At 31.4% G+C, this 22,008-nt stretch overlaps 1 protein-coding gene across 7 annotated transcripts in view; it reads right to left on the bottom strand.

Annotated features, from left to right (window-relative positions):
• Window positions 1-22,008, bottom strand: part of Epha7 (EPH receptor A7) — a 182,128-nt gene that overhangs the window by 9,159 nt on the left and 150,961 nt on the right. For 2 of the 7 annotated variants that reach the window (XM_046431215.2, XM_058575600.1), the window contains exons 7-14: window positions 19,219-19,402; window positions 15,197-15,305; window positions 14,498-14,553; window positions 10,036-10,161; window positions 8,869-9,054; window positions 8,213-8,274; window positions 6,613-6,822; window positions 5,292-5,441 (exon numbers count right to left, since the gene is read on the bottom strand). In XM_046431215.2, the coding sequence (XP_046287171.1) occupies window positions 5,292-5,441; window positions 6,613-6,822; window positions 8,213-8,274; window positions 8,869-9,054; window positions 10,036-10,161; window positions 14,498-14,553; window positions 15,197-15,305; window positions 19,219-19,402 (1,083 nt within the window). Of the gene's footprint in view, window positions 1-5,291; window positions 5,442-6,612; window positions 6,823-8,212; window positions 8,275-8,868; window positions 9,055-10,035; window positions 10,162-10,874; window positions 11,483-14,497; window positions 14,554-15,196; window positions 15,306-19,218; window positions 19,403-22,008 lie in introns of those variants that run through there. The other 5 variants (XM_046431232.2, XM_046431223.2, XM_046431240.2 and 2 more) reach the window with 5 other exon arrangements.

Raw genomic sequence — 22,008 nt, 5'->3', positions numbered from 1 at the left:
ATATCAGTTCAGTCATTATTTTCCACCACCTCCCAATCTGTTTCCCTGATTGTAGCTTCTTCAGGTGTCCTTAAATAAATAATACAAGTGAAATGATCTTTCCCTCTAAAAAATCTTTAAAATGTAAAACCAAATATTCATGGTTCTCCTACATATTCTTCTCTACGGTGTCAATTTTTTGTGACAACATTTAGAATTCTTGAGGGCTTTGCACATAATGCATTCTTAAGTCTTTGCACCAAGGAACAAAAAGTATAGTAGCATCAAATGACTCTTACAAGAATGAAAGAGTTAATTAACCTCTTCAGGTATCCAATTTCTTTATAGAAATTTGAGACAACCCATTGATATAATAAAGAAACAGCAATGATCTTAACATAAAACAATATTGCTTTCTACGTTCAAGGACATAATGCTATACAATTTTTTTAAAGGATACTAGAAGAGTATAAACTTAAAGAGATGTTCTGGAATTTGGGATCCTAATGCTCCCATTGATAATCATGTCCCCCAATCAGAAGAGCATTAGAGATACTTGCTGGGATTCTACTGTGGCTTTTAAAATAGTCTGGCATAATCTAAGGCATACCCTTTGGACAAACTAGCCAATAGGGTCACAAACTGGACCTGGATGTCAGGCAGTTTTTAGGTTAGTCTACCAGAACAACTTATCTGTTAAAGACACAACAAACAATCTGAGTAAATATCTATGAAATGCTTATTAGAAGCCTGGTGTGGTTTTAACCTGGAATTATCTCATTTTATCTTTACAGAAGCCTTGTTAGATAAGTTTGATTATTATAATAATTCTAGAAAGAAAGAATCTGTGGCACATGAAAATAAAAGAAAGGGCCAATATCACATAGCTGCTAGTAAAGAAGACAGAATTAGATATATGTTGGCTGAACAGAGCCCATGCGGTTATGAACTGCTCTTTATTTCCAATTAGGAAAAGAAAATTTAACTTTCTGCAATATTCTGGGAAACAAAGCATGCAGGTAAAATGGCAAAATCTCCACTTGGAGGATTATATGATTATTCACTGAATTCATTTAAAATATCTTTTTTGTGAAATTACCAAGAAACCCCTTGGATATGTGTGCAGATTTGCCTTTACTGTTCTAATAAAAGTGAAAGAAAAACATTCATGAGCAATTCTATAACTAGATATTTCCCAGAGGAATGGGAAGTGGTAAGTGTAAGTGGCATTTTCTAAAAATACCTCTGGGACACAACAGGAATCATTCCTTTGGCATATACTGTCAACAAATATTTAGAAATAAATCAAAAGTTACTTGCTGAGAAGTGTTTCCATATTATCACAGTAGGACCACTGTAATTAAGACAAAAAGAAAAAAAGAGCATAGAGAGACCCCATGACATTAGGCCTATAATAACTGAAAATGGGGATTTTGTGATTGGCTTCTGTCCTTTGTTTAATGCTCACTTTCATTTCATTAACCTAACAATAATACACAACACACATTTAATTCAATTAAATATGTTGGACTCCACTTATGGTATTATGTCAAAGTTTTACTAAAAAAAATCACATTTTTGTTTCTATTATAATATGGTAAAAGTACAAAGTCATAAATCAACTACATTTTTTTGGTGTGTGTGTGTGTGTGTGTGTGAGAGAGAGAGAGAGAGAGAGAGAGAGAGAGAGAGAGAGAGAGAGAGAGAGAGAGAGAGATAGATCCTGGGGATTGAACCCAAGGGTGCTTTCCCACTGAGCTAAATCACCAGCCTTGTTTATTTTTTTTTTATTTTAAGACAAGGTCTCCCTACTTTGTGTAGGGCCTTGCTAAGTTGCTGAGACTGGCCTGGAACTTCCGATTTCCCAACTTGGTTGTTGGGATTACAGGTATGCACTACCATACCTCCATGATTATTTTTAAAAGGAAAAATTCAGGGCTCACAGTTCGGCTAAGACTAAATTTAGTTACAAGTATCCTTATATTTTCAAAGGTCTTAAGTGAATTTGAATGGATGTCTTCAAGTAATAATCTTTATGTGGCATGTATTTATGGGAGCTTAAATTTTTGATTCTAATGAGTACCTACCAATCAAATTAACAACTGATCATTCTATCTTAAAGTAAGAAAAATAAAAGATTGTATACTGTAAACAAAATGAAAATCTATATAATCTCAAAATTTCTTAAATTCAAAGTAAAAATTTTATTTGGATTATTCAAGATATTAATTCAATTAAAAGCTGCTGTCAAAGCCAAGGTGGTATTTTCAATTTCCCAATATTTATTTTGCTTGAACATATTTAAATATATAAAACATTCTCTTTGAAAGGGCATTAATAGAAAAAAACTAACTATCTGCAGATTTTTCTAAAGCATGAAAGTGAGAAATTTATTTGGAAAGTTTAACCTCTTGAATTTATTGGTAAGTATCTAAATTCAACTGTTTCCTCCTCAGTTAAAACTCAAGAGAGTTATAGGCATGTGAAAATAAAAATGAGGGTTCATTCAGGTGTTAATCAAGTGATAATCTGCTTGGATGTGGGACTGGTCATACATTCACTGGGCTGTCCAGGGTTACCTATTAACACTCTGACTCACTTCTATACCACTCTCTTCCTATTTATTCCTATTTGTGAATTTAGAAACCTCATCTTACTCAGCATTAAGCTTGGGGATTTGGAAATACAACAATCTGTTTGCATCTGGTATTCACAGTGGCTTAAGAAAAATCTTTTAAAATGCAAGGCATTTAAAATTTGATAGTTCTTTAGAATCCTTGACAATACCTAGGAACTAAATTTTAACAGTGCAAAGTAAATTGGTTCATTCAATAAATCCATCTAGGCTAATGTGTATATGTGTGTATGTGCGTCTGTGTGTGTATGTAAATATATCGGGCTAATATGTACATATATAAATATTTCCCTCCCTCAGAACATATCTGAAAATCTGATTCAGGCAAACTTCGCCTCCTCCCATAAAAATACAATACATTCATACACAAGGGTGCTTCTACGCACATACCATGGAGTTCACAGATATCTTCACTCTCTCCATGAATTCTTACCAGAAGCTCCAAGTAAAAAAATACTTCTTTAGAAAATTTTATCCCAGAATTATTTCAAATTGTCCACTTTTTATCCATTTGCATATTGAAAATTAACTTACAGCTGTTCAAAAAGTACTTTAACAATGTAATTATGACATAATGAATATTATTCAATGAGAAAATTAATATCAGTTTCACTATATAACCTGAACTATGTGATAATCTCTTACTACTAAATAAAACTGTGTATAAATTGAATTCAGACTTTCAAAATAAAAAAAAGAAAAGAAAAGAAGAAAGGATGGTGCTAAATAATCAGGATAGAATTAAACTTCACTACAATTTCATTTGACCAATAAAATATTTATTAAATCTTGGTATAAAAATTCTATACTTATGATGTTTGCTTTCAAGGAAAACAACAAAATAATACCTAGGGAATGAAAATAATTCAAATTAGAGATATTTACTACCTCTTAACTGTTTCCATTATTTATTTTTAGAAGTTAAGTGAACTTTGGATTTAAGACATCTCATATTCCTGTCAGTCCTTTTATGTTTGAGTCTAGTATAGAAGGAAAGTGTCAAAAGAAATGAAACTCTATGGAGTGTCTGGGGAATGTAAATATTTCTCTTTCTCTGCCCCAAGGATTTGTTTGCCCACATTTTGACAGTCCATGATATCTTTGACACTGAGACCTGTCAAATATTAACAACTTTGCTTCTGCCAAGTGGACTCATTATTTAGACTTTTATCTTTGAAACACAAAAACAAAAACAAAAGAAGACAAACTTTCATGTCATTAATCAATTCAAAATATCAAAAGATTTAAATAATTAAAATCTAATGCAGATATTGGAGGAAACCCCACCAAAAATCCCCTATCTGACAACACAGGGACAGCCTTACTTTATTGTCTAAAAATAAGTTTTAAGATCCATAATAAATTAATAAAAGCAATTCTAAAACTATAACAATGTATCAATTTAATATGATATTTTAATGACCTGTTTTTAAAAAATGATTTTAGCTGTACTCAGCTTGATAGCTGTCCATATTTATGATCCTATAAGAGTTAACACCACCAATTTGCTAATTGCCCATTTGCTAAATGGCAATGCCATTTCCCTTAAGTGCTTCTTATTTTTTACTAGTCTCCAAGAACTTGCCCTGTATCATTCCCAAACTCCTTCAAGGAATCCTTTCATCAATCTACTCAGACATCATGTTCTTTCTAATTTCCACCAGAGAACTGCATATTTGGAATAGGAAAATGAGTAAATTTCATTGGTCTCCCTATACCTCTTTAAACCTTTGATTCTAGACTTCTCAATGTGTTCCTTCAGACAGACAATTCTCATATTTCCCATGAACAAGGTCGCCACCAGATTTTTAGTTCATTCCGGGGAACATTCCTACTTTTATATTTGTTCCACATTTCTCTAAATTTGCTCACATTTTCAATATTTTGAATTCCATTGAATCTACTAATATTTGAATGTTCTTGGCCTACAAAAATGACAATTTTATAAAGTCCAACCTAATAAAACAAAATATTTATTTGTACATATGCTACATCATTTTATAAATTATAAATGATATCTTGGTGTGATATGTAAGCCCCATGGGAGGTCAACAACTTCTTTTCTCAAAGGATAAACACATATATATTAGCATGCCCTCTTGGTAACAGGGTATCCACACTGAATAAGTCACAATTTTTAAAAGGAAATTTCCATGGATATTGCCATTGTGATGACATTCTAAAATGTCAACACCATTATTGATCATAAAAATCTACATTGTATCATGAAACTATTAATTGAACCAGTGTGTGATAACTTTAAAAGCTTTTTTTTCAGAACATTAAAAGAATCCCAATGATAAGCTTCAAAGACAAAATGAAACACAGCCTTCCTTCCCCTCCTCTCCTCAAATGATTTTTTTCTTACGTGACTGCTCCACTGCAGCTCCCCAAGCACAGCATTACTATCTTTGTTAACAAAGAAGTACCCTTTATAGATTTCTATTGAGCAAATAGAATTGAAATAAAAGAAACAATGGAATTCTTTCCCCCCAAAAAACAAAATTCATAGAACTGCTAATTTATGAAATTATTGTGGTCATATTTGTGGAAAACAAAATAACTATATTTTTATAATTCTGTAAGAAGTTCTTAATCAACCATTACCCACGTGTTCCAACAATAATGTTACTAATGTACTGAATCATCTTGTCTGTTTATATAGTATAGCACCTACATCTTGATTTGACATGTCCCAGTAAGGTCTTTCTCCATAAGACATAACTTCCCACATGACTATTCCATAGCTCCAGACATCACTGGCTGATGTGAATTTTCGATACTGGATGGCTTCAGGTGCTGTCCACCTTACTGGAATTTTTCCACCCTGTTATAAAAAGAAGTTAACATTTTAAATATGTATAATAATTTATAAATAATTTATGGTCATGCCCAAAGCTACTGTTAAATATTTGTATATTGGTTAAAAGTTTAGCAGCATCAGTTTTAATTATTTTGAATCTATTTGTATTTAAAGTCACTAATCTTTATGTTAGACATTCATTCCAAGTTTTCATTTTTAAGGCAACTGTACTTAATGGTCTGTGTAGTCTCTGGGAAAAGAGTTCAATGAAAAGACAATTACAAATTATTTGTATCACTAATAAAATGAAGTGAAATATGTAGTATTTATATAAATCCTTACATATTTCCCTTTTTTTTTCCCTCTATCTTTTTTTTTTTTTTGGTACTGGGAACTGAACCCAGGGGCACTGAACCACTGAGCCACATCCCCAGCCCTTTTTTACTGTATTTTATTTTAGATACAGGGTCTCACTGTGTTGCTTAGGGCCTGGAAAATTTGCTGAAGCGGGCTTTGAACTTGTAATCCTCCTGCCTTAGCCTCCTGAGCTGCTAGGATTACAGACATGCGCCATCGTGCCGGCTTTTTTACTAATATCACAAAACATATAAGTTAGCATAGTCAATATTCTTTTGGAATCTTTATTCAAAATGAATATATTTTTAAATTTTTGCTTCAACTATGAGATAGTAACTAGAAATTGTTGTATGCAAATAAATAAATATATATACACACATATACATACATACATACACACACACACAGGGATTAAACTCAGGGTGCTTTACCACAGAGTTATATTCCTAGACCTTTTTATTTTGCTTTTTAAGTTTGAGACAGGATCTGGTTACATTGCTAAGGCTGGCCTTGAAACACCACCCGCCCCCCCGCCCCGCCTCAGCCTCCCAAGATGCTGGGATTATAGGCATGTACCACTACACATAGCAATTATACTCCATTGATAGGAACATCCAAATAGAAGGTAAGTTGTGTTATCTCTTACTACTTTCCTTCTTAGCTTATAACATAGATTATAATAACAACAATAAATTTTCCAAAAGAAAAAATTAACTACCACATAAAGCTGAGATGTCAGTTTGTCTCTTTCTTATGGTTAGTTTTGCAGCAAACACTGTTTTCATATTAGGAAAATCTCACAAATGTGAAAAAAGCACAGGAATAGATTTTTCCTTACAGTAGTTGTATAGACAGCTTCTGGATCGTCCTCTATAACCCGGGACAGGCCAAAATCTGACACTTTACAAACAAGATTGCTGTTGACAAGAATATTTCGAGCTGCAAGGTCCCTGTGAACATATCCCATATCAGCCAAATATCTCATTCCAGCAGCAATTCCTCTCAGCATTCCTACTAACTGAATGACGGTAAATTGACCATCATGTTTCTGGAGAAAGACAAAATAAAAGGTCCAGTGAAATGTACTTTAAAATAGGAAAAAAAGTCAACATGAAAGATATCTATCTTCTTGTTTACAGTTGTATAATGAGAGGGATCAATAATTTTCTGTATAACATACACACTTGTGAAAAAATATAACACATGCTGATTTAATTAATATCCAAATAAAATAAGATAGAGGGGTGGTAATTATTTAGTTTTTATATTAATTTGTTATATTTAACAATATCTTGAGATTATACAAATCAAAATGAATATCCTAATTTTTAAGTCAAATTTCAAAAATGGAATATAAAAAATATTACTTCTGACAGATGTGTTTTCCCCATGCTAAAAATTATATAATCTAAAAATATTCTAAAAAATAAACACACATAAACTATAAGTTTCTTTCCAAATAGTAACAAAAAGAAAGGAAAGAATATTTGATTGAAAATGAAAAAAAACACTACGAAGTAGAAAAAAATTTTAAAGACTGTTTTTGTTTTTATTTCATTCATTGTTTTGCTGCTAGTAGAAACATTACATACCTGCAACAACATCCCAGCACATGAGTTTGAGAAACATTTGCAATTAGTTCCTAAGATATTTGTAACCCACAGATTTCTACAACTAAATAGAAGCAGGCTGCATGCAGGATGCTGCTTTGAGTTGACAAGCTGCCTAGGAGATGCTCTGAAGAGCCCATCATAAGGATGCAAGGATTAAAATTTCTCTAGATCCTCTGAGTGTTCATAAATCTTGGTTGAATGTGTCACTCTAGATCATGTAAAATAAACTTGACCTCTTATTTGTTAGATTGTTTTCTTTTTGCCATTTTGGAAAAATGGCAATGTGCTTATATTCTTAGTAAACCTCTGAGAGTAAAAATATGCACATCTATTAATTTAAGGTTTATCACAAAAAGCAAAGACCATTAATTAAAAACCATATAAATAATTGTACATTTTATGATCAGTTTTCAGATAACAATACAATGGAAATATTTTTACAGAACAGAGTTGGGATCACAGAGCCAAAATCAACTGATTATCTCACTTTTCAGTTTTCTCTATATTTCCTCTGTATTTCATTTAGAGTTGCATATACTATTCCATAACATATGTTTAAATTACAAAATTGAAAGGTATTCTCCATACTTTAAGTAATAATATTATTGGAAGCCACTTTTTAAAATAACATTGTACTATGTAAATGTTCAAAAGATTCTATTTTAATCCAGTATAAAATTCTGATTATTAACATGATTTTCAAAGACAATTCTGACCTCTTATAGTTTATATTGTTCACACTTTACATTATAGATAAAAGTTCATAAAGTTTTATTGGCAGCATGCATAATATATTTTGAATGGGAAAATAATTTGGGTACTTACCCTGAGAAATGCATCTAGGGCTCCATTTTCCATGAACTCTATTACAATCATGACTGGTTTTCCTAATATCAAAAAATACATAAAAGGAAAAAAATGCTATTTCAAAGCCATTACCTAAATTTTTCATTATTCTCCCTTTCATTGCCAATAAAACACATGATTCTCTGTTAAGAGACTGAATGGGTAGTGTGAGTGTTTTTAGCGTTTTCAGTGCTTCTACTAAGCTTAAAAAAGTCATTCAGTGTCTGCTTGGAAAGTGGTTGTGATTCACAAAATTAAACCATACGAATAAAAGTCAACATGTACTTTAGACTTCTGTCTTGTGAATGAAATGCAAAGAAAATGATATTTTATACAAAATGTAAAGACTAGACTCTCACTTTTATGCTTTTGAACCTGAATAAAAATATTTCTCACTTGTTCCATGTATTTATAAGATTTATTCTCCAACTTAAACCCTATATTCATTTTCCCCAATTGTTTCTGAGGTAGTAGCATAAAAGAATAATTGTTTTAATTAGTAACATACCAAGGGAAAAATGCTTACTTAGAATATATAAAATGTTCTTGATATGATTTTTTTAATTGTGAACACAGTAATAGTAATTTCTGACACTCAGTCCATTCAATTACTGAAAAATACAACCAATATCTACCTCTTGTAACAACTCCTTCCAAATGGACAACATTTGGGTGGTCAAACTGCCCCATGATGCTTGCTTCACATAAAAAGTCTCTCCTTTGTTTTTCTGTGTAACCAACTTTCAGGGTTTTTATGGCTACTGCTACATCTCTTTTCCCTGGAAGTTTCAGACGACCACTGCAGACTTCTCCAAATTCTCCTGAAATAACAGAATACCCAGTTGTATTTTCATTCTGAGACATTTCCTTTCTCAAAGTAAATGAATTATATTCTTTAAAGATACTTTTTAATTAAGAAAAAAATTGCAAGTTAAAATGAATGCATTACTATGGATGGGTGATTCTACTTCTCATACAAAATGAAATAGTTTATGAAAAGAGTGGCAAAATGAAATTAAAGATACATTTCAGCTCATTCATAGAAGTTAAGCTTTTCTAAACAATCTGTTACAAAGGCTACTGCTTTTCAATTCAATTATCAACCCTTTTCTGAGTAAACATTTAGATCTGAAGTATGCTATATAATCTACACAGCCTACTATAGCATGAGGGAACATTAGCAGATTCTCAACATTCCTAATGCTTAAAAACTATGAGAAGCAAATATTTATTAATGATTTAAAAATGTGGACTTTATGTGTACTGTTTTTGATAGATTTAAGGGACTGGGATACAAAAAAAATGTATAATTATCTTGAACATATATAGAATAGAATATGCTCTTTAAGCAATTCTTGTAGATTAATTTTCTAAAGGAATTTGAATAGTATAATAGCTAATAATTACAAACACAAGAAAAAAGACGAAAATAAAAGTTTTGTAAGAAGATTATAAGTGGAAATGTATATTCCACCAAAATTCAGGAAAATTATGACTTATACTTTTTACTAAGTTGTTTCTCAACAATAGGTCAAAACTATTATGAAATAGCTCATGATAGAACAATATCTTAAAAACCCAACAGAAAACTACATGTATATAGATTCTCTGTGCCACATGCTTCTTTTCCACTTTTTTTCTCTTAAGATTTTATAAATAAGTACAGCGTCATTGCTTCCAACAGCTCAGGTAAATGCAAAAGTTCTATACTTGAAGTATAATTATTTGCCTGTCATTATGATGTATGACTTTCAATTTTGGCTAAATGGAACAGCTGAACAAGGAAGCTACAACAGCCTTACCTGCACCAATCACACGCTCAATTTTAATACAGGAGGCATCTAGCTCCTTGGCGAATTGATGGACAGCTCTATTTGGGTCCTCATAGGTTTCAGGGTCAATGTAGGTTTTGGTGCCTGGAAATTTAACTGTAATGATGTAAGAAAGCATGACTGTGATGAAGCAAAGCACTTATTGTGCAGTCAGCCCAGGAATTTCATTATGCAGAGTGCTCCTTGGAACAGTGAACTTGCTTCCACATCACCTGATTCACAGCAGTTTTAACAGACTACTTCAGTCTGTTGGCGTATAGGTATTATCTGCAAGCTTCTATAGGTAACATAGGATCCAGCTCATAGGTTCCTAACTGAATAGCTTTTCCAGTAAATCAACAAAAGACATCCACCAAAATTTCTGACATGCCTATCAGACTTGAGGTATAATTAAATTCACTGCTATCATGGCATAGTTCAAGCCATATTGAGGTTTGTAATGGACTTGGAAACACATTTGTAAATCTATCAGTCAGTCAATCAATCAAATTAATACACGGGGAAAAGAAGACATTTCATTTACAGGTAGACTACTACACTGACAGCAATATTAAAAACATTTAGACATCTTACTTATTCTTTTGGTTTATTTTTTTTAAAGACCAACCACTGTTGACATATACATAAAATTAATACAAGATATGAAGGAATGCTATCACAGAATCAAAGAGAAATCTTCTAAAGACATAGTTTCATCTTCACCTTGAAAGGCAATAGAGGCCAGATGTACAAAGTGCAGAAGAAAGTTAGAAAATGTACATTATTCCTGGGATCTGTTAACCAAGTATGACAGCAATTCAAAAGAGGAATTGTTTATAAGACCTTTTAATTATAAGGCTTTGGAAGATCTTAACTGCTATGAAGAGGTAGCCAATATGCCTCACAAAAGGTAGTCAAAATTCAAACAACATAGATTCATCTTAAAAGTTAAAATCTTCTTAAAATGTACCCAGAAGCATGCAGGTAACAGATAATGCTATGTTAACTTTATATCAAATCCAGTTAACAATCATGTATTCCAAATCTAATCATTTGGTTAAAGACAAAGATAAGATAGATAGGCATATATTTGGTTATATTAATGCAATGAAAAAAAATTACACTATATCCTCAAAAAGTCTTTATTGTTAACAAAGCCACCAAACAATCTTTCCATGAAATCTTACTATTTGGAGAACAATATATTTCTTCATATATTACACTGCAGCCTAACTGTGCTTATGTCATCACATTAAATTAAAATTATATTTTAAAAATAAACATATAACAAACAAAAGGAAGCAGAATGTATAAAGGAAAATGGAATTTAAAAATCTTGGTTTATTCTGCTGTAGTTGATTGGTTATCCAAAATTGATTGTCTTAAACAATTATTGTTGCAGTTTATAAAACTGACAGATGTTCATTTGTTACTAAAGCTGAACATGAAAAAAATAAAAAACAACACAAGAAGAAAAGAGAGAGGGGACAGAAAGAGAAAAGAGAGAAGAAGGAGTACAGGAAGAGGGGGAAAGAGAAAAAGAGAGAAGGGAAGAAAACAATAGGTTAACCTCCTAGATTGGCAGGCAGATGGAGAAAGAGCCATCTTCTCCCTTTTTGCTCTCTCTTTCTTTCTTTCATTGTTTTTTTTGGGGGGGTGGGGTGGGGGTGGGATGGGGGTGGGGGGTTGTTGTTGTTTGTTTTTATTTTTTGATAAGAGAGCTAGATTGGAGTTAGCCTTCTGCATTTCAAATGGCTCTTTGATGGTTCTTTATTCAAGCTGTCATAAAACATTTTGACAGGCCAAAGCTATTTTGGCATAAAAACATGAAATGCTGCCCAGCTTGGATTCCAAGACATTGTTAGAAGAAATGGTAGGAGGAAACAAAATGTAAACTGGAATTGCTTCACTAAACTCCTCCATTGTGTTTATATTTTTAAATGTAGCACTTGGGGCCACCGAGAGTTGAGTGCACCTGATACAAATGACTGGACAGTCTATTAAATTCAGTACTCTAAAAGCCAGTTAAATGGTTGCTTTCAAGTTTCTGCAAAAATTCAATCCAATGTCTTAGCACCTAGGAAAATTGTCCATGTACAATAAAAGAACCCCAACTTGTAAACAGCTGGTTCCCACAGTGTTGTACTTGAGGTATGTTAGATATAATAATAAAATGAAATGAAATATCTGGTTCTTATCAAATGACAAGAAAAGATATCCTTGTAAAATATTAAAGATTACCAGGATAGGACAGGTTAAGTGCTCTTATTTTTCATATGAATGTTTTAAAATAAAGAAAATATTGACATAGTTTCTGAATATTCTGGTCTGTTCTTATCTCAGTGTAAAAGTGTGATTTTTTTATGCTTTAATACCTCATTTACATTTTTCATGAATGTTAAATACCTTTAAACCACCATAGATATTTTTCCACAGAGATGAAAACTGTTGATATATAGCAAGTTCATCTTTTCTAAGTTAGCTTAAGACATTCACTTACATATTTTTCTTTACAAACTGGATGTGAAACATGAAAATGTGAACGGCATCAAAATATTGAAACTGAATGATGACAATGAAACACTAGGCTGTACAACTAGTTTTGGATAAGCCGTGTTTCAATTTAATGTCTACATTAACCTATGAATTAAAATCAAATTAACTAAAATTTATATCTTTGATAATTTTGTGATATCTCAGATATAGTCAATAAATGAAACGAAGTGACATACTGATTATGATAAACTTAAAGAACTGTGCCATTACATTATTTACATGTGGGGAGGATCAAGCCAGGAAACAAGGTCTCATGTTAACCCTCTGTATACATTTTACACTAGAAATAAAAATATAGGGATTCAAGTTTTGATTCTCCTCTTCCCGTCTGGGGGACTGTTAAAAAATATTTTGTACTATCATGAAATTGGAAAAACTGAGACCTTCACTTTTCCTTTGAAAATTCTAGCTATATGCTGACTATAGTGCTCTCTTCACTGAGGCTTGTCACAGGGAAATCCCTGATGAATTAGCAAAAGGAAGTTCGCACAGTGGGGACATATTGGATAATCCCAGGAGGGTAGCAGAGGCACATGAACTCCCTTATAATCAGGAGTAGGTTCAAATTTTTTAAGTTTGGAACCTCCTATGATCTGGGATACCCTCTTTGAGAAAAGAAGATGCAATTACATATGTGAAAGTGCTTAGGGCCTCCCAGGGTCAGGAATGGGGAGGGAATCCATGAAATTAGGAGCCTTGAAGTTTAAAAATCATGATTTAAAAAAATCTACCTCTCCTTTACTTTAGTAATCTGTCACATCCCACATGCCCTTCCTGTCTTTACTGACTGGAATTCTATACCTATTCAATTTGGATCTGTATTACATAAATCAACCTCTCTTTCAAAATCTAAAATTGGGGTAAGGTGGCTTAACAAATAAAAACACATTGAAAAATTTAGGAATGATAAAAAGAGTAGTCACAATTTGTGTATTTAAACCACATATATTCATTTGAATTTTAAATAAAACAATCACAAGGATATTCTAAAATGATTAGGAATTCTTGATTGATGCTTATGTGTACTTATGACTTTAGGAGGGCATATGACAAAATGTTCTACAATATTGACATAAGAATATGATCAATTGCATGATAAGTGATATTCTTATGATATATATATAGGAAATTTATGATGAAAAATTTTAGTAAGAATTGTATCTATGAAGAAAAAATACATAAAATTGGTTTTAAATATTTTCAAGGATTGAAAATAGGAATAACGGGTTTGAATAGTAATTATTAATTTTCAGAACTGGAATAATTTGATTGTTCGGTTTATTTTACTCTCAGCTCCTATTTTAATTTGCCATTCACATTGCAATGAGAATAAGATCAACACAGATGGGCACTGTCTTTGGGTCTGAGGTTCTCTTTAGAATGTGATTTCTGATATGAACTTTTAAGAGGGAGGTAACTCAAAATCAATAGGAAAATACAGTGAATTGGAAATACTGTTGTATTCTTTGTGCACCATGAAATATCTATGAGTGATAAACAATATTTCATAGTAGCATCACTCATTGGGCAAGAGAAAAGGGTTTATCCTCCTAATCTGAAGTTATATTCTTTAGACAGCAAATGGGGACATGAAACATTTCATGAATTGTTATTAAAATGTTAAGAAATACTTGTGCAAAGTTTGCAAAAGGAAAAATTGTGATGTAAAAGCAGCTGAATATAGTTCAGTCATATTACATTTCTCAAAACACTTTACTTTTCTGAATTCACATCACATGATTTTCATTTTAAATATCTTAAATGCTTTAAAGCAAAAGTTTGATCTCATATAATGTCAAGCATGATGCATCAGGAATTTGTTCATGCCAATATTAACAATGATATTTGCATTTTATTAATTGGGGTACAGAATAATAAAGAAAAGCCAAACACTTACAATGAAAGTAAAGTTCTTCATCCCCTTCTTGGTCAGCTTTGCTATAACCACAGTGCCTGGAAAAAGCCAAATTTGTGACAATATCAATCAATGATTTTACTTTATATATTTAGCATTCAGTATGAGGTACCTTATTACTTAACAACATACTAGTGAGAACTATAACTTAAAAACTATTTCCTAATAGATACAAATCCATTTAGTGAGAATATGACAATTCACATGATTTTAAAAACTCACAGAAAATGGAGTCTTAGTGTAAAACAATGCAAAAAAGAACTTTATTTATGGATTTAGATTTATAAATAAATGCATATTTGATTATTATTTCTTTGGGAAAAAACTCCCAGTTTTTAAATGGTTTCCACAGGCATTTATTTCAATATCTATAGAGTAAAGCATTTGTTAGGTATTTTCTACATTTTTATGAAAATGTAACTATGAAAATAATCAATAAAAATCCATCCAATAGAAATTACAATGCTCATTCCCCTTAAACTGAAGGCAATAATAAAACTCTCACTTTGTTTTGATCTTGGAATAATAACCATTTATTGACTTGAGATTTTATATCAGACAAAGAAAGTTCTCATTTACTGTATAAGATTCTAATATACTAAAATCAATAAGTAACAGGTCTATTTAATGCTCAAAAATCAATAATTTTATGTTAAATATTAGAACAATTCCATGTTATACCTTCTTCCAATGATGAAGCCAAACACCATGAACACCAAAATGATGGTCCCTGCCACCGCCACCACAGCAATGATAATAACAGGATTCTGTTCACTGGAGACAGCTGTGGCTGTAAACAGAAGAAAGAGGCTCAGAAATATTCAATGTCATGCAAGAATATAAGATGTTAAACAGAGTAAGAAATATCTGTTTTATTTATTTCACTTTTAATTTTAAATAAATTAATTGTATAGTATCAATGTAAATTTAAAATATGTCTACTTTTGCATTTTATATAAGTTGTAAGATTAGAGAGGACCTAGCCTACTTATGAAACGGAAAATTTTCTGCAAGTACTTTAAAAAATATTTTGTCATTATTTGTAGATACTTCCTGTACAATACTAAATGGTTCTTACATGCTTATTAATGCAAACTCAGCTGGAGTTTTCTAAAACTCTCCATGGGAATGAGTTCATGTTTCCATGTCCTTTAAAACAGTCTCTGATTAAAATACTTCAAAGTAACACATATTATCAATTCCATTTTTCCAAACTAGTCAAGGTTTTCTTATATTGCAATTCACCATTACCACATTTTCCCCAGAGTATTATATTTTCAATAGTGTTATAGACTTGATAAAATCATCAGGCATATAGAACAATGAAAACATATATGCCAATAAATGATCCAGTTACAAATATATAATAAATGAAGTCAAATTAACATGGTTTGCTTACTTCTGAAACAATCAACAGCTTTAATCTTTAAGGCAGAATGGAAAATACTACTCCAGTTGGTGGCAAGGGACAGGATCTCTAGAGTAGGCAGAGTCTATCTTGCCATAATAGGCAGCACTAGCTTTGTTTTTGTTTTATTCATGAGTGTGTCCTTTTGACAATTTATTTCTTAAATCTGTATGTCCATGCTAATAAGAGGTATTTTCTATATTGAAAAATAGCAAAAATAGCTGGTCTGATAGTGTCTGAACAAAGGCGTTATATACATAGTTCCTAATTTACCATCATGTGATTTGCTCCCCAAGGGAACTAAGCAAAGTTTGGGAGAAAAAAAAACAAAAAAAAACTTTCAAGGTTTCAAGTTTTAATTTTTAGCCTGTTAACACACAACAAAGACAAGATGATTTCAAATATTTTTGTTTGTTAGTTTGGTTCAATTTTGTTTTTTAATCTGCAGATAGATAGATAGATAGATAGAGAAAATGGAGTAGGAAGGAAGGAAGAAATTATGTACATATGTATAGAAATTCTTTCCATTCAATCAATATGTCCCATCGGTCTAATTCTCTGCTTGTCTTAGGCTCAATTTTTCCCTTAGCTTCAGAGTTAGAGCTCCATGAGAAAAATTAACTCAGGTGACTGATGAATCAGAATTTGAGAATATTTATTTATATGTATTTATGTACAGTTAGAGTCAAATTTTAAGTTTTCCATACTTGACATTTATGGCTAATGTTTCCATCTATTTCATGGGCAATAAATTTTACAAGTAATTTGTAAAAGCTATAATCAGAACATCATGGCCTAAAAACTGTAAAGGCAGTAGGTTGGCTCTTTATACAAGGGAATTTTAGTGTATATATACAATTGAGTTTAACTTCTCTTTCAAACAGTGCTCAAGTGACTTCTCTCAGGAAGCATCTTCCCTCCTGCCCTATGTCCTAGTACAGTGAGTCCCACTACTCTTCTTGGACATGCTCACCATATGGGGTCACACACTCTTCCAGAGCTTAATTGTGTAGTCAGAATTTGTAAACTCCCTCTTTCACTAAGCTTTAAACAGAGAGCACCAACTGTATCTTGCATCTCTGTATATACACAATTATTTACACAGTGCCTCATGCTAAGTGGTTCCCAAAAGGTTGTCTAGGAATCCCTAAGGATCCTCAAGAACTTTCTGGTGGGATCTACAAGGTCAAAATTGTTTTACTATAATAGGAAGATAATATTTGCATTTTCTTGTGTTCTTAAAATTTTAATTTCAATTTTCAACTTGACAAATAGTGATAGCTAAAACCCACATGGACACGATTGTTTTGGAAGTCCTCAATATTTTTTAATGTAAAAATCTTTCTGAGATCAGAAACTTTGAAAATGGCTGTGCTAAATAATAAAAGTTGGCATGTGAGAACTTTCATGCTGGGAACTACATGTGGCACTTTGTGTATATTAATTTATTTAATTGTCATAAAATACCCTCTGAGTTGGGTACTGCTATCTTAGCACAGTACACCAAAATAGCTCATTCACCCCAAATTCTATAAATGGATATAGTAGAGGTAAGATGTGAACCCAGCCACATGCCTGCAAGAGATTGGCCTTAGTTGAAAATTACTGTAGCATATTTTAACAATAAACCACTCAAACGTTTAAATGTTGAAATTCTTGACTAAAATGCTTTTATAATATTTTGGGGCCACTAAACTTAGATACTTTCACTTTGGGTCTTATATAATCTATTTAAAAATGATAATAATAAATCAGAATAGCATTAAGCTCCTCATAACAAATTATGTGACAAATTTTTCTATGATGCCTATGTATAACTACAATTTTATAAAACAATTTATATTTCAAAATGATTTCAACATAAATTTTATTTTTTGTGGTCATAAGTACTATTGATTCATCAAAAAGTAACAAAACTGGGCATGATGGCACATACCTATAATCCCAATGGCTTGGGAGGATAAATCAGGAGGATCATAATTTTAAGGCCAGCCTCAGCAACTTAGTGAGGTTCTAAGCAACTTAGTGAAACCCTGTCTTAATTTAAAAATTAATAAATAAATGAAAGGTTTTTGGGAATGTGACTAAGTGATTAAGTGCCCCTGATTTCAATCCCTGATACCCCTCCCCCCCAAAAAAAGAGCAACAAAAATATTTTGAAAAAAAATACTACTATTTTTAGGCTTTCAAACAATAAATAAGTGCAAAAGATATTTCATAAAATATCTATAAAAAATTCTTTGAAGTCAAAGCAATTCTTTGATCAAATCATTTAATTTAATTTGTTTTTAAAACTTCTTTTAAAAGGTGAGGGAAAAAATCATATGACATTTTTCTACTCTCTCTTGTTTAGAATTTTATAGGGACACTAGATTGGCAAGGAGATGAGGTGAACCTTGTGCCTGAGCAGTAATGTGAGGAATCAAGAATTCCCCAGTACAGAAACACAGGCTTCAATCCACCTGAAGCACAGCCAGTAGTGAGTCCCTTATTCTGAACCTGTAGTCTTAACAGTTAGCTTGGACACACACCTCAAGACACACCTGCTCATTTGTTACATACTACAAAGATATACATGATTTGTTATAATTTTATGTTGCACTAAAGAATATCAATTGTGATAAAGGAGTTTAAAGTTATTGTTTCCGTTGTATATTTCAGCTGAGTGGTGCATACAGGGATATTCATTTACTTATCTCCTTTATATTTTTATATACTGTATTTCTTTAGTATCCTTGAAATATTTCATAATAAAAACGAAGAAAGAAATGATGAAAACAAAAGAAATATAAGTTCTAAGATCTTCTTTCTGAACTCCAGTGTTTGAAATTACTGCTAAGTGACAAGTAGCTTAAATTAACACAGCTCTTGGCTATGGTTCTCTTGTCCACCCCATGTACATCCCAGCCTCATTTGGGGAAATTTTCAGAAGGAATAATTTGAAGGACCCAAAGCATGATTACTTTGAAGTCTATAAAAAAAATCTTGTGTCAACATAAAAAAATGTATAAATCTTGTTTCTAATTCTAACTTCACCTTTGTAAAATAAATAAATCCAGTGCATGTTAAAGTAAGTAGTGTAAATTATAAGGTTCGAACATTGCAGGGAAAAAAACAACCCAGAAATAGAAAAATTATTATCCTGAATGACCTTTATAAAGTATGCATGTATGTGCATATGTATTTATTTTTATATATAAAAATTATCTTGATGCAAATCATCACCCTTGATACTGGAAAAAAATAAGTCTGAGAGTTATCAAGGATAAGAATTCAAACCAAAGGTTGTAATTACCTTCAAACATTTTACCTGTAGCTTCCTCTAGCGTAGCAACATCAAGTCTGGGACTGTAATTTCCATAACCTGCAGCAGTAAAAGCCCGAATCTGGAAAACATACACTGTTCCTGGTTTCAGATTATTTATGGAGGCTGAGGTGGACTTGGTTTTTACAGTCGAGTAGGTCCTTTCCCTTTGATCCTAGAAACAATATTTATAGAGAATATTTAATTGTGAATGTAACCCAATAATTTGACAGCCAATTCTGCAATTTATTTCAATTTGCTGTATTGTTTTTATAGAGGCTACATTGTGCCTTGCGGAATATTATAACAGTGAGTTGCTTTTAAGATAATATAAAATCTAAATGTAAAATGCTTGCCTTTGTTCTATGACTTTCAAAGAGAAATACTTTATGAATGAAATAATTATAATGTTTGGTTTTTTGCTTTGTTGGGATAGCGCATAATGGCAAGAACCATAATATAACAAAGTGCCCTACTGATCAAAATGTGAGTACACCTATAAAAACTATGGTTTATGAGAGCTTTTTGTATCATATTGTAGTTCCTTTAATTTTTCTCAAATGTTATATAATAAGCAAAAAGCCATATGCCAAAACTTAAGAAAGTTATTGAATCAAGAAATTCTCTTCAAACCAACACTATAATGACACATCAGTTATTTTCAATAAAAACTCATTTCTCACAGAACAAAGCTACTTCTACAAAATAGTTCTTAGCAGTACTTAATGGAATGTTTTTAATTAAAAACTCAATATGAAAGTAAATTATCATTTAATTTATGGTTTGACAAAATTTTAAATTTAATTCTATTTCCTGTGAAAACTGAGGCTTGAGAAGTTTACTTTAAAGTTTCATTTTCTATCTTCTTTATCTCATAGGCATCAAACACATTGTATGCACATACATGATAAGCCTAAGAATGAAATAAATATAAAAATTTGAGCATATAGAGAACATCATCAAAATGATATTTAGATGAATAAAAATTTAAAACTTCCTTGATGTAACTAAGTTATTTATGAGTAGTTTAAAAGATAATACTTTATATAACTTTAGAGAGTTTTTATTTATTCTATGTAAATGCTCCTATTCAATTTTACTTAGAAATAAAATTGTTCATTGAAATTTGAAAATGTCAGTCTTATGGTTTGATTTACCTTCACAATGATATTTACAAACTGCAAATAAATCTATACTTAAATTCAATTTCATGAAAGTGACCTGTGATTGTCTTCATTATTATCATTTGTAAAAATGATAGTTGGTATTGTCTATATATTTATCTTAAATAAAAGAACGAGTCTTAATGTATTAGAGGAACATGATGATAAATAGATTATATGCCTGCATACATTACAGCACAATGAAATACTTGTACTGTTTTCCAATAATTGCTTAATTTGCAAATTTACTGAATATAGAGATATCATTTCTGTCATGCAAAATAAAAATTAGCTATTTAAACACATTTATTTCATAGAATTTGCAAAATATTTCAAATTTGCATTATGAGAAACTTTACTTGAAACCTGTGTTTTATTATCTTTGAAATCTGATAGTTTCAAGAAAGAACTATAACTTGAGGTAATCAGAAAATGTACAACACAAACAATATTAAAAACAGTGATCCCCTTTGAACACACTTGTTGTAACCAAAAATATATTTCCTGGTACAAAAATGAGGCATAGGAATCACAACTTCAAGCATAAACACCTGATTTCATAATGTAAATAATTAGAAAACTATTTTAAACAATATATGAACATTAAGTGTAACCTTTAAATTTTTTTTCTTCAAAAGGAAAAAAGTATACTTATTACCAGAGTATTTTGCATATTTCAATTTATTTAACCAAGTCTACTAAATCCTAAAGTTTTCCAAAGCTTTAAGTTTCCATTTAGTAATCCTGTCTACATAGTTAAAATAGTTTGTGTAGTTAACTAGTTGAGTCAATACTAGCAACATTTATTATTATGATTAGTAAAACAAGAGTAATAGTTTCCATGTTTAAAACCTTGATCCAGGTCTTTCTCTGAGGTGCACCAGGGATATCTGTAACAAATCTTTTTTATATTTTTGTTTTGTTCTCTCTCCACAGGAGCAAATGTACTCATATACTGAGATACACAACTATTTGCTGAGTTCACCTGCTACAAGAAGATTACAGGGGCAGCACTTGAGTTCTAGCCCATTATTCTTCATGGAAGAAGGTGCTAGATATGATTGCATAACATATGAAATACATTTCAGGAAGAATTTAAAGGAGTAAAATAACATTATCTGATTCTTAAATCTGGACAATACTACAAAAGTCTCTTGCAAAATATTCTTATTTTTATCACACTTCTAAAGTATTTGATGATATAATTATGGAATCACATAAATTCCATAAATCATTAAGAGTCCAAACAGATATATCAAGAGCAACACTTCTCAAAATGTATTGGGCTGGCTGGGGATATAGCTCAGTTGGTAAAGTGCTTGCCTGCCATGCACAAGGCCCTGGGTTCAATCCCCAGCACCACACACACACACACACACACACACACACACACACACACAAATATATATATTGGGCTAAAAACAAAAAGCACACAACAAAAATGAAACAAGCAAAAAGCAAAATGTATTGGGCTTTGTAGTTTCTGTTGTACTAACACATCATACCTCTAATTACTATGTATCAAAAATTGAGTAAATACGTTTACTACAAATGAAATAATCAGTTCTGTAATAGAAATTTTATACACAAAAATCATGATTGTAACAATGAAACAGAG

The sequence above is a fragment of the Marmota monax genome, unplaced genomic scaffold (genome assembly GCF_021218885.2).
Source record: "Marmota monax isolate L192 unplaced genomic scaffold, Marmota_monax_Labrador192_F-V1.1 WCK01_AAM20220418_F8-fsc00013, whole genome shotgun sequence".
Classification (NCBI taxonomy): domain Eukaryota; kingdom Metazoa; phylum Chordata; class Mammalia; order Rodentia; family Sciuridae; genus Marmota; species Marmota monax.
This window is presented reverse-complemented; position numbering and strand designations above follow the sequence as displayed.